The sequence below is a fragment of the Sphaeramia orbicularis genome, chromosome 4, assembly GCF_902148855.1.
Source record: "Sphaeramia orbicularis chromosome 4, fSphaOr1.1, whole genome shotgun sequence".
In the NCBI taxonomy this organism is placed as follows: domain Eukaryota; kingdom Metazoa; phylum Chordata; class Actinopteri; order Kurtiformes; family Apogonidae; genus Sphaeramia; species Sphaeramia orbicularis.
The window spans coordinates 34,259,771-34,273,521 of record NC_043960.1 but is presented as its reverse complement, the minus strand read 5'-3'; the positions used below and the strand labels follow the sequence as shown (position 1 = coordinate 34,273,521).

Sequence of the window (13,751 nt, the reverse complement as noted above, 5' to 3'; positions counted from 1 at the left end):
CACTGGGATGGTGTAACTGATTTTTCATTTAAGACAAAAATATTGACCACAATTCTCTCATTACTTAAACTGATACAAACTGTTACAGAACACAAGTCTCTTAGGAGCTGAATCAGTGAAAAGGTAACCCTTTAAAGGAAATCAATCACCTGTCTTAATGTGCGCACCACTACTGTGGCATTTAAAAGATTGTTTCCTCTGCACTGTAGTAGGGATGCTTATTGAAGAAACTGCCATCAGCTTGGGATTATGAGGATAATTTATACGTGTGTTGTGACCAAATGGCAATTGTAATAACCCATCGTGCACACTGGGAATTGAATGATACCTGGCCAGACACTGAGCAATGCAACAGGCGCTACCATTTTATTCATTTATAGAACCTGTCCTGGTCTTTTTTTTTTTTCACCCTTTTTTTCCCTTCCCTGCCATCTAAAACAGGCCAGTAAAAAGGTGAAAATTTATGTTGCAGGTTAGAATTGTTTTATAAGTTTTACTACATTTAATGGTTGCTTTATAGCTGTTTGACTCATTTGTTTTGCGCGTTACAACTGCAGTGCTGTTTTACAATCAAGCTGCAACCAGTACCATCAGGTATTTTACTGACTACTTAATTCATCGTAAATAGGAGGCCTGCATCTCAAACTCCATTCATTTCATAGACCGGCTCAAGACACCAACCGATAAAACTATAGCTTTAGTAGAATGCAAAAAAGTACAGGAAAGATTGATCTTTTTTGATATTTATTAGAACAAATTTCTCGATTCTGAACGGAGCAGACTGACGCCTCAGTCTGAAGCCTCCTGTTCCTGAGCCCGGAGGAAGCTGGCCTTCTTCTGGGCAACACGGTCTTTCCTCTGAGCCAGACTGAGCTTTTTGCGGTTCCACCTGCACCACAGAGACAAGCCTGATTAGCATGTTTGTTTTTGTACCGTGTAAAGCTAATGATTGCATTTTAAGCAAAAGACGTTGTAAAATACAAGTTACATAATCTCTCACTTGCCGATTCGTTAATATATTTCACTCCGGAAAACATTACAGAAAATTTAAGAGGGGAGCATCTTACCTCTTCTTCTTGACTTCTTTGGGAGGCTTCTTTTCATGGACTGGGTTCTCACGAATGGCAGCATGAGCCTTTTTGTACATCTCCTCCATCTAAAACAAAGGGGACTGGTCAAAAACTGACTGCCAATCAGATTTATGGATTCACAAGCCATGTCAAACCTGTTTCTGCAAGTACAATTTACTGTCACCTAAAACATCTACCAAAATGTTGCACATCTGCACAAAGTTAGGGAAATTCAAAAACTCAAATCTGTCATTGCATCAACTCTGCATTTTCAACACAGACCCATTTCCTTCATGTTTGTTAGAACTGGTTAAAGCCCATGACAACAGAAATAATTTCACATTCATTTTAAAGTGGCTTTCCCAAGTTTAACTGTAGAATGTGAATAATTGTTCCCCATCTAGATGGTTAAAATCTCTATTCCCTCATTTGTAGGGGATTCATATTTTCTTTTTGGTCACAGGCCAAAGCCAATTTCAACTTTAAGGCAAGACACAGCAGGCAAAAACATTTTTTTCATACAGTGGTCAATTTTGAGATTTTGGGCTAAATCATTCCTTCAATGTGTTCTTTCAAGCTGTTACAAAGAAAATGCTGAAAATATATATTAAGATGTTTATTTTATTACAGTTTGTTTACTTGGGGCAGTAAGTTTCTCCCGAATTTACCAAGAAGTTAGCATTCCAAACAGACGAGTATCATGCCGAGTGTCATGCGTTTACTGAAGTCTGCCATGACCTGTATCATTGTAAAGCTCTGAGTCTCCTGCACAACACTATGTAAACCAAATAAGGGCATTTCTTTTCTATCAATAACTAATCGTGAATGTCCAAAGGGGGATTTAATGCTAAAGGCGAAATCGCATTGGCTACTGCTGGTTTCGGCTAATGTGATTTGCTCAGACGCATCACATGGTGCACTCTGACACTTTCGTGTTTAGCTTAACTCGGGACCTCTGAAAATGCCTGTAACACTGCAACTTTCAAGGAAAGAAAGCAGCAGTTGCACCTTGCAAGATGTGAAAAGGGAAAGCAATCTATTGGATTAGCTGAAAAAACACCAGAAAGCAGCACATCTGACTGTAAGCTGCCGTTGGGAAACCGGGAGAGGTTTACCGACTGTGGACACAGCAGTGGCTGATTACGCATGTTGCACGTCTCATTGAATTAATATGTGATCTCTGGTGCCCTATTGGTGCTGCATCGGGTCTATTTCTAAACACTGATCCCCTAGAAAGACTTTAGACAGCTGTGACATCTACTGTTGGTCTTGTTCTGTGTCCATCCAACTGTCTAGCCTGGGTTTGGTCAACAACTCTGTGCATGATATGCCAATGTCAGTTCATTGAGTTACTGCAGTTATAAGCTTTACATACCTGCCGTGTTATTAAATAATCAATTTTCATGAACTTTAAATATTCTATATCATTATTACTAAGAACCTGAGCATTTATTCTGTTTTTGAGCAATTGTTTCCTATAGAAATGTATTAAATTCCCCTATTTAAATGCCATTTTCTCAAAATGGGTTTTTTGTCACTCTGCAGTGTAAACATTTCAGCCTATGTAGCACCTCTGCACACCAAACTTTCCAGTTATACACTTAGCAGTATTTTAAAGATATTTACAGAGGGATTTGTTTAAAAATCATTCCTGCCCTGATTCATGTGACATTTAAATACAAAAAAATATGGCGAAAATCGATTTTTAAAGGCTATGGACAGTATATTTTGATTTTCTAGGTAATGAAAGCAGATATCCTGAAATACCTCAAAAACTTTTCTCATCTCATGTGCAAACAAAAAAAAAAAAAAAAAAGAGTTTTGCACCTGGCTTAATCATATGTTCAGATCTATCTGCTGAAAATATATGCAAAATCACACATTTAATGAGACAATGCCTAATTTGCATAATTAAACATACACATTTAAAAAACTTGTAACATTGTTTTCATACTTGTGTAAGTAATCAACTGAGGAAGTTTCATGGTGAAATCTATTTTTTAAAATTTTACCCTATTAACCTGTAGTGTCTCGCCCTAAATGTTTGGTGAAAATGTATTTAAAAAGGGTATGATTTGTCAGTACACTTTACATTTAGGGAAGCAGCAAAACTGATATCCCTGACACCAACCAGAACAGGTGGATTGCATCTCCCAAAATAACATGCAATCCACGGATCAATCAGTTTTGTTCAATTCTGCTTGTACTACCTCACAATGCCAGTAATTACCACATTCCTTACACACAAAAACAGTGTGCATTTATGACAATCTTGCACTGAATAAAATATGCACCTCATTTTAATGATCTACAAAATATATCCAGCACTTTGGAGGCATTTGACACTGCTACACCAACAGTTTACCAAGTTGCTGATACATGATCAATGTGGAAAAATAGTACATTTCTAAGTTTTTTGTGCATTTACTATGTGTAGGAGGCATTTCTCATCCAACCAAAACCATCCGAATGTTCTGTCAAGAGACATGAGTCCTAAATCTATATATATCTGGCAACACTTTGAACAATTTCACCGTACTGGTGTTAACAATTTTGAAAAATGTGCCTTAATGACACAAGGGATGCCTAGTAAGGGACAAAACTTCAGACAGAACACGGACAGTTAACAGACAATGTGCCCTCTCTTACATCACTCTGATCTAACAATTAACATTTTGTTAGCCTCATAGCATTATTGTCAAAGAGATTTTTTTTCCCAGGTCATTACCAATGATGAAAAATGAAGCAGCAGTGTCATGAGTGTAAAGATATGCAGATATTACAATTTGGTCAAAAATATGACCTGAGCAATTATGCTATGCTGCAATTATTAGGCTAATAATTTATAGAGTTTTACATGAAGGACTCAAAGTAATTTCACTCATGAGATAATACATCAACTGAAAAATGTCATAAGATCACTTCAGGTATTAAAGTGCTACATGTTCAGTGCATGTGGCACTGTTCAGATAACCTATTATGCACAGTGAACGTGACCCCAGCAAACGCAGGGCCAGTCATAAGTTAAGTTCTTACCGTATCAGGGGTCACTCCATTTTTGATGAAGCGGGAGAACTGCTTCTTGTACGCCTCTTCATCCTCCTCCATCAGGTAGCTCATATACTCTGAAACATTGATGCCCATGATGTGCTTGCGGTGGACTTCAGCATTAAACTCCTTGCTCTCAACATCATACCCAGGGAACCGTTTGGTGCTGCGGGGGGGGGGGATAATTGATTCCATTAATTCTCTAGCTAGGCAACATCTTAGTTTGCTCACCTATGTTCTTTTGAAACTGCAGCTACATTTAAGTAGACATTAATGTGGGTGGAAACCAGTATGGACAGCACTTGTCAAACTGTCAGCTGCTCTGTTCAACTACCCGCATTAAAGCATACAAGTGGCTCAATCCTAAAAAAACTCCACACGAGCCAGACAACCAATACAAGTGGTCAGACTGGTGCCAAATACTAGGGTTTTTATCCAGAATTGATGGGAAAATCCTGTTTAAGTTATTTGCTATGCCATAGTTTAATCTTGGCTGTTGCAGAAACTGTATATTCTGAGTAAGTGATGCTACCAAGACACGAGACAGGATATAGTGCCTCATGCAACATAACTTAACACCCTGTGGCCATTACCAGTTCAACAGCTGGATTGGCAACTTGTACAAACGGCAACTTATATCACCACTAAGTTTAGCTCTGCTTATGAACCAACCCCTTATTTTAATAACTGAATGGATATATAGAGCAGGTCTATTAAACCTATTCACTGACTTGCTCCTTTTAAAATTCCTCTGCAGACAACATTGGCCAGAACTGGCCAGACACTCACCACAAAACATGTGCTGTGAGCTTTGTATCCAACCTGCTGATGTCAAAGGCCTTGGTAACCTTGTGAGATCACAACTGATGCAGTTTCTCGAGGCAGATGTTGAAGGTGCTCTCCAGCAAGTACAAAGGCTCATTTATGCTTGCGTTACGTATGTAAATGGGTACGTTCGTTTCTAATATTGTCATGCGTCACAGCCTTCATACGTCTGTGCGTCCAGTGCATTGGAATGAGCATTTCTCAATCAATCCACCAGAGGGCACCACTCTTAATTAACATACTGACTGAATACCATGAAGAACAGCAAAGTTTTTGGAGAAGTAGTAAGTCAATAACAACAAACATGGCAACGACAGAAGAGGTTTTACTACTGTGAATAATAATGTTTATATTGAGAAGGGCAGTTGTCATAAATATGTTGGTAATTTTTCACTAACTGCCAGTTGCTCTTTGACAAGAACCGCTATTTATAGAAATTATTCTGTTCAAATCTCAACACTGCCTCCATGGTTCCCTGTCGTACTGCTCCACATTCTCCGTCTGAGTACACATCCACAAGCTCCCGGAAAACGGACAGAATTACATCAAAAGTGTACGCAGAGGACGGACAGAACGCTCCATCTGTATCTGTCTGCATCTTTAATGTAGAGCATAAATGAACCCTAAGAGTTAAGTGTAGAAGACATCCACCTGTCCAATTACCAAACAGCTGAATGGCTCACATTCAACATGACACCCTGCACAATTTTGTCATTTCAACAGATTCAAATATCACACACATAATTGGGGCCATCAGGGTTATTCCTAGAACAAATGATGTGTCTGGAAAGTATTTAAAGAGAAAAGGACAAAGCATGCATTATAAATGTTTCCATGAAAACATTAAATTGGACTAAATAACACCAGATTTATGTTTATGGAACAGTGGATCATAACGATACAGAGAAGCTTAAATCACTTAGAAGTATGAGAAATCCTAAACTTTTCAGAGAGAACCACCTGTATGAAGCAGCGATGGAAAATGCCAGTGTAGTTTGATATTTTTTGCTTGGACTGATCCTTAATTGCTGTAGGAAAGGAAGTTTGAATGACACTAACACTTTAAATCATTTCCTCAGACAAAAACAAAAGCATCATGCTGTAATTATCTAGGCTCTGGATGGTAAACTGTTGACAAATGACTTAACTACTTCTGTTATTGTTACTGCCTTCGGCTCTCTAGTTTCTAGTGAAGCAGCAGTTTGCCAAACAAGCCTAAAACCAACAAATTACTTTGCACTGTTTAAAGTTTGCCAGTATCCTACAAACATTCAACGCAAACACATCCCTGTCTTAAGTTCAGGTGACTTACTGCAGCAGCCTTAAGCCTCATCTGCTGATATTTGATTTCCACTGATCTGATATTTCTGCAAATACGTCATGACAAAGATCACCATTTGAACAGAAGCAACTGGCAGCGGACAAGATAAGCAATCAGAGCCCGATGTCTGTTGAAACAGCATGAGCAGAGGGTGTGACAACTGCTCACTTTGGTTTGTCACATCTACAAACTGACTCCAAATGTTTAGTTGTCATTCTGACATTATGCAAGGATTACATTCAACATGTTACAAGAGAAAAACATTTGTGCCAATAAAAAATAAAGACAATACTATCTAACTACATAAAAAGACTCCTGTTTATACTGCAGTATGTATGCAATGTTTCTTTTTTTCATTTTCCTGTGGTTACCTGTGTGGGATGGACAGACCTCCATCCACAGCCCCTTTCAGGGCACCGAACACCTTGTTGCCAGTGGTGGTTCTAGCAAGCCCAGCATCCAGGTAGCAGGTGAACGCACCTGGCTGACCATCAATGCTCTCCACATTGAACTCGTCTCCGGTCACCTCCACCTGGCCCTCATACACCTTATCCAGGCCAAACTTGTTCAGCAGCTGAGGGGACACAAGACACTTTCAGCAAAAACACTTTCCACTGTTTCCTACAAGACTTCCACTTATAACCTCCCACTATATTACTTAGCAACTCTGGCTATATACCACAGACTAACTCTAGACATTTGGGATCAGTGTCATGAAATTGGTCAAGCTGATGTTCTACATACTCTGCGGGCCAGCAGCAGACCAGTGCAGTAAGCTGCTGCGTAGTTTGTCAAGCCCACGGAGACGCCGTACTTTGGCAGCTCGTGTGAGTAGGCTGCACACACGATCATGTCACCCTCGATCTTGGCATAGGCAATCTGCAACATAAGCAAACACATACATTACTACAGCTTGCAAGACCCCTTTGATACAGATTCACTTTGGATGAGATTGTTATGCAGTCGATAGAATTCACAATGTATGCTATTATCTGAGAATCATAACATACTCTCAAGTATACAACAACTTGACTTTACATCATTAGAGCACATTAAATGTATGATAATGTATGCTGGTATTTCCCCTTGTGGGACTAATAAAGGCATACCTCATCTTATTAGGTGTAATCAAAAATGTCTTTAATCCATAAAAACAAAGTGATTTCTGACATTTGAGACCAAGTATCGTCTCGTACACAAGGTAGAAGACAGGTGTGCACAGTATTCACTCACCTGGCAGATGATGTCCCTGTTGGAGAACCTGACAATCATCCGGTACTTGGGCGTATTGTACTTGTTCTTGTCTTGGACAACCAGGCGCTTACGAGCAAAGAAGTCGGTCTTTCCCTCTGAAAGAAAATACACATTAGATTAGACTGAAAAACGAATACTTATACATTATAGGATTATGTATGTCATGTTGCATCTTACCTCTCCTCCTCCTGAATTTGACCTGGTACCTCTTGAAGTAGGCCTTGTTCTTGACTACTTTAACAAAACCCTAAAACAATACAGACAATTCAGTGACTTGTTATATTCTCTACACCAGAGATAACCTACAACACTGCTGTGGCTGTCACTGTCATTTGGAAACCCTTGCTACCGTTAGCATACATAGCCTCTAGAAATGAACGAGTGGCGTTAGCACGAATGCTAACCAGGGTTCAGACTTAGAAAATGGGCTTAAGTCGCGTTTAAGGACGCAGAAAGTCAAATAGAATGGGGATTCAGGGCAATGTCTCACATCACTGAGAAGAAAACACTGTGCAAAGGAGCATACAGGTAAGAGGAAGCGACGAGTTTTTAATGTAGCCATTAGGCCACGTTTAAACAGAGCCGGGTAAGCATTAGCAGGACACCCAATCTATCTTCATCTGAACTTCAGCAGCATGGTTTTAACTTTCTGACACCACAGATCACACAATGCATGTTCTACAAATGGATGTAGGCACATATTGGGGTGGATTACAAACCATTTTGCAGTCTTTTAGTCTCCTTATGAAGGAGCCCGGAGCCAAAGACTGTGGCTAAGACTCCGCTGCACTGGAAAAAGGAAGATTGTCGTGCGCATGCTCGGTAAATACCGTGTGACAGGATGAGCCACAGAGCCACCATGCTGCGGAGGATTTACCACTACGCCCCCTATCGAGCTGGGGCGGCACTGAAGACGGAGACTTGTCTGAAAGGCGTTTCACCTCATTGTGTCTTCATTCATGTATATTGTTTTTAAGTTTAGGGCTAAACCTGTCTCTAAGAAGCAAAATAACTATCAATTACTTGAGCCATCTTCCACCCTATAAAACAATTATTTTGCATGTAACAAATTGTAATTTACCAATTTCATAGATTTTTGTAAGCATGACAATAAAATTACTTGATATTACTTTAATTTAGCTTTCATTATGAGCAAGTTGTACTTTCATTTTGACTGCTGTTGTTATCCTATTACATTTTCATGATTTTGATGTGAGCTCATTTTTTGATACACCCATTGAAGTAAAAAAATAAAAAGTTTAATCACAAAGTACATCAACTAATTTTGGGCATCTAGTCATCACTTTCTGAATTTCTTTCTAGCTTCTCTCTTAAAATACAACATATTAATATGACCTCAAACCCCAATTCTGATTTAGTAGCAGAGTGCTCTGTATCTTAAACAAGTATCCATGACATTGTGTTCATGTTTCTATCCATGTCCCTTTTTACCCTCTGTAAATATCATGTAAATAAAACTTTCTTGTGTCGATGCCTAAAAATGGCATTCCTCTTTAGAAACTTACAGGGTGTCCACAAAGTCTCTTTACAATTAAAAAAAAAAAAACTCACAAAAGCAATTGGTGAGATATGTTATTCATATTTGTTCTATGTACTCACTCAGTGGTTCTCAAAGTTTTTAATCACACTGTGGGGTCATGTGCAATCAAATCATTGGTCCTTTTTTCTTCAACAAGAGATCAGTTACTGCAAATGATTACCTTGACCTTTTGATTGAATATGTGGACCACAACTGGATGACCCTCAACCAACCAATTTTACAGTGAAGGAAATCTGGAGAGATGAACACCATTCTTCCAAAATATATTCCCTCTGTTGTTATTTTGATGTTGGTGGTGGAGAACTTTTTAATATCTTCCATTGGTGTTTTATCGGGTGGAGATCTGATGAATGTGAAGCCCAGTGCAGGATTCACATCGGGACAGAAGTGTTTCGTCAGAGGACCAAGGTGGACTGTACCAGCAAATCACCCTCAGCAGATAGCCCAGAACCCCTCACTGTGGAAGTCCAGCATGCTCCTGGTGTTTGCCACGCATGAATATTGGATTGTGAAGATGACTAACCTGACCATTACTTTTTTATGTATTTGTGTAGACTACTGACTGTTTCTGTGTTACTGACTGTGCAATGTGCATTCATCTTTGGACGATGTATGCACTGTAACATTACTATAATAACTGTTGATGGACATGTCTGAAAGACTCACATTCCTCGTCACCTGAAGAAAAGTTTGCATCCTGTTGTCACACTAATGGACAAGCATTATGTTCCTCAAATATGCACCGCTGACCACATTTGCTGACATCTTTCCCATAGTTCTGAGTGCACCATAGTCACTATTCACATTGAAACCCAATTTGGCTGAAGCTCCTGCCATTTATGCACTAACAATGCACCGTCTTTCAAAGCCACTTGTACATTTTCCTTTGCCATATCGATCCAAGTGAGGATAAACTTGATCTGCTCAGCATTTTTTTACATACCACAGAGTGGGATGGGATGTTAACTGCTCATATGAACTATGCAGTTTGCAAGCGTCTGCATTTATTGAATGTTGCCAGTCATGTATTTAGGTTTTATATCTCCACATGAACACAACTTAAGACATGAGCTGTGTTCAGAAATGTGTTGAGGTCAAATAAAAACCATGCTGGTTTATTTACATGTGAAATTTAGGGAAAGGTGAAATAAAGGTAGAAGGTGGAATTGTTCCTGAAAATACTTTCTAGCTAAATATTTTTTGCATTCTGTGGCATTCCATTTAAATTTTTGCAGGACCAGACTGATCAGTTCCTTCCTCAACTTCATCCTTAATGAGAACTTTCACTATGCATTTATCGGCTACTAATTATTTATGGCTGACAAACTGAAATATAATTCTTGTGACTGTGTATCACAGTCAAAGGCCCACAGTTACCATGGTGTGTTGCCACGTATGGACACCAACGTCAGCTATGTCTACTTCTATGAACAGAGGAGTGTCTACTTATCAACAAAAGACATGCGTCACTGTTTCATGTGAAACCTGAAATGTAGGTTTATGACAGAAGGGTATGTGACTCAAAGCTGTAAGCTTAGTCACCATTTCTGAGTTTTTCTGATATCAGTAGTTTCAGCTGACGAGCTGTGAGAGGCTACAAGTGTATTGCAGTTACTACGAGGGGATTTGGAGCTCATTGTCAATATCTTACTGGATTTATATTAGATATCATATGAAAATGATAGGCTTAATCTACTTTCTAACATGGAGGGAAAGCATTTTCTGTTTCTACATAACAACATGCCTTAACTGAAAGAGCTCCTGGTCATTCTGAACAAATCTGTTTAAAGTTTCAGTCTGCTCCAACTCAAGTATTTCTTCTCTCAGCTATGAAATTCAGGTAAGACCATTTGTTGATCTTCTGTTGATTAGATAATACTGCAACTGTAAGAATGTAAGACAAGGGCTGAATGTGATAATCACAAATGTTCCATTATTTGTTAATATTGCAGTTAAATTTCTGCAAGCTGACTAGCCTTTCTAATATTGGATATGACACAGTATGTATAAGCCCTGCAATGTATTAAACTGTTTTAATGTAAGTGTTGCTGTGATCACTGTTTCCTGCGCTACCAGGACTCTAAATTATATTAATAATCTTTTAACCCCTCATATGAGTGGTCACCCACATATATCGCCAGGCTCTGGACTTTAAATAGTTCCCACTGTGTGTCTGGTGGAGAAAAGTGGTCATGCCTTTGCAGTTTAGGCTAGAACCCTATATTGATTTATCTGCTGGATTAATTAGTATTTTAAAATTTCTTCCTAAAACCAACTGTCACAGAAAGGTGAGTGAATTAGGTTTTTTTTTTTCCTTTGTAAAGCATATTGTAATTTTATTAGGAAAAGGGCTGTAGAGGTCAGCTTTAATATTATTGTATTAGAGACTATTTCAAAGTTGAGCTTTCTGGAGGTGGGGTCAGTGACCCTCCAAAATATTAACCCTTATATTTATGATTTATACTTAGCTGTCTTCTCCAGGCAAGGCGACATTTTAAGTAAAATATTTGTTTTATTTTTGTTGTTCGTTGTTGTTTGTTTTTTTTTGGTGAAGCATAGTTTACCAGTTGTTCTTCCACTCCTGCTTCCTCACAGTTTATATTTTACTGTTAAATGGTGAATATTTCCTCATTCTGAATGAATGAAGACAAACGTAACGTCCTGGGAGTGCAGCTGCTCGTCATGAACACTAGATGTCAGTGTTGTTCTGGGTGTGAGCTGGGGCGCATGCTCCATAGGATGTAAACAGTCGGTAGGCCGCCGCCGTCTGTCTGAGTCTCCGTCTGTGTACACGTATTACGGCTGCAGGGGCTGGACCCACTCTATGGGAACTAGCTAACTTAACGCTGGCTAGCCTGCAAGTAGAAGCGGACCTAGTCGGTTAACTTGTTAAATATTGCTCTGTTTGAAAACCGGTCATTTTTCTCATAGTACTAGTGTGACTACAGTTTGTGCATGGGAAGCAGACGACATTTGCTGCGGTTCGTTAAAAGCGATTCAAGGTAAAGGATGTTCTGTTGTTCGGGCTCTGTGTAATTGCTGGAAGGAACACTAACTCTAAATACGACAACTAAGTTAATGATATCTGCCTTTCTTAGAAAATGGTGAGACGTTATCTCTCAATAATAAGCCGTGTTTATATTTAACACGTACTACTTTATTGTGAAAGGGAAAAAGGCTTGTTTTACAGCTCCTTAATGTTGTTACTTATTTTAAATACTTGCTTTTGAACTGTTAACTGTCTTGCAAAGGACTCCAGCTATCGCTTGGAACAAACCCAACATTATAGTTAATAATATGTGATTTTCTGTAAGGTAATGTCGAATTAATCCAGCCTTATGGCTATTCGTTCAATCTGTAGCCTTGTCGGGGTTAGAGCTTTCTGGAAGAAACTCAGTCCTCATACTGTTGCATTCGATGCTACATCTCCATTTCAGCATTCAACATCAGCGAACCATCAAAGGAGTACGAACTTCTCCTTTATCTGTGCTCGGCTTCTTTGTTTACTGCCTGTTAACCGAATGTTTTTGATGTATCTTAGCTCCGATGTGTACAGTGGAAGTCAAGGACTTCAACAGTTCAGCTACGGCATTAGCTGTATTCAAGCCAAGGATATATTTAAACTGCGGAAAAGTGGCTTGTACTAGCAACTTAGCCCAGTGGACAGAGATATAAAGCACGAAAAACCTGCAGAGAGTAATGTTGTCAAGTTTACAGGAAGTTTTTTCTAACTGACTTGCTTACATTATTGTATCAAGTATTGTCAGGCCGATGAAAATAGCTCAAGCTAAGTTGGAAACATGTTCTAGCCTAGAAGAAAAAAAGCATATTTGGGCCTGAAGTGCATTGGGTGTTGGGAGTCTTCATGACTTGTGCGTTACCAGTAAACTGTAAAAAGAAGATAGTTGGATCCTACCATAACATGGCCAGTCAATTTACTCAGTTAATTTGCAGTTTATTGCAAGTGCTGCTTATTTAAACTGCTTTTTATTCATGCTTTGAACAAGGATTTAGCAAGATGCATTGTACATAGAAAAAAAGCCATTAACCCAGACAAATAAAAGAAATAAACCCATCAAAACCTTTTCAACTATAGTTTTTTCAGACTGATAAATGGTGAAAGCCACTTCTCTTTTTTGCTACCATGTTCATATTATATTACCATGTTTGTTTTTCTCAAAGCTACTGTCATCCACACCCACTAGAGAAGCAGCAACAATCATCATGGAAATAATGTTGCATTGTACATGTCCACATAAATGAAAATTTAAATACACACATTAATGGTTCCTGAAAGTGTGAAGTAATCCAAGTAGAGAGCAGCCATTTTTAATTTTACTAATGAGACCTGTGGTTTTTCTCTCTGTCGACGCATCAAAGTGTCTTCTGTCAAACAGGCTTATTGTGAGGTTGTTTCCAATGTGGTTGAGTTCATGACATTGGTTAACATCTGTTTGTAGCTGCTGCATGCAATTTAACAAAATTTATAACACATCGGGGCTGGGGGTTTGACAGTAAGGTTCTGTGAAAGAGCACACATTAATCACTGGTTTGGTCAGTGGAGATTTTGTAGCTCACACTTTAACCAAATACTTAGTAGTTCATGTTTTGTAATGACTGTTGCTGTTACTCCCACACAAAAAAAAATCACACATCAGACTCAAACTTCAAT

The 13,751-nt window shown here is 38.8% G+C and overlaps 2 protein-coding genes across 3 annotated transcripts in view; one reads left to right on the top strand and one right to left on the bottom strand.

The window, feature by feature from the left end:
- Positions 1-731: 731 nt before the first annotated feature.
- Positions 732-8,343, bottom strand: rpl5b (ribosomal protein L5b). The gene is made up of 8 exons (XM_030131593.1): positions 8,238-8,343; positions 7,696-7,765; positions 7,498-7,613; positions 7,009-7,143; positions 6,636-6,838; positions 4,107-4,284; positions 1,068-1,156; positions 732-889 (listed from the first exon to the last, which is right to left on the bottom strand). Exons 1-8 carry the CDS (start codon positions 8,238-8,240, stop codon positions 790-792), a joined length of 894 nt encoding a protein of 297 aa, XP_029987453.1. The 5' UTR covers positions 8,241-8,343; the 3' UTR covers positions 732-789.
- Positions 8,344-10,685: 2,342 nt separating this feature from the next.
- Positions 10,686-13,751, top strand: part of evi5b (ecotropic viral integration site 5b) — a 42,915-nt gene continuing 39,849 nt past the window's right edge. The window contains exon 1 of one of the 2 annotated variants that reach the window (XM_030131586.1): positions 10,686-10,919. The gene's annotated coding sequence lies outside the window, so the exon portion shown is untranslated. Of the gene's footprint in view, positions 10,920-11,862; positions 12,082-13,751 lie in introns of those variants that run through there. The other variant, XM_030131585.1, reaches the window with a different exon arrangement.

What these genes read in the sequence shown, in the direction of transcription:
- rpl5b (XM_030131593.1), bottom strand. An exon ending in ATGGAGTGACCCCTGATACG is followed by an intron (nt 1,157 to 4,106) that starts GTAAGAACTTAA and finishes CCTTTGTTTTAG; the next exon opens with ATGGAGGAGATGTACAAAAA. An exon ending in AAAGAAGTCAAGAAGAAGAG is followed by an intron (nt 890 to 1,067) that starts GTAAGATGCTCC and finishes TCTGTGGTGCAG; the next exon opens with GTGGAACCGCAAAAAGCTCA.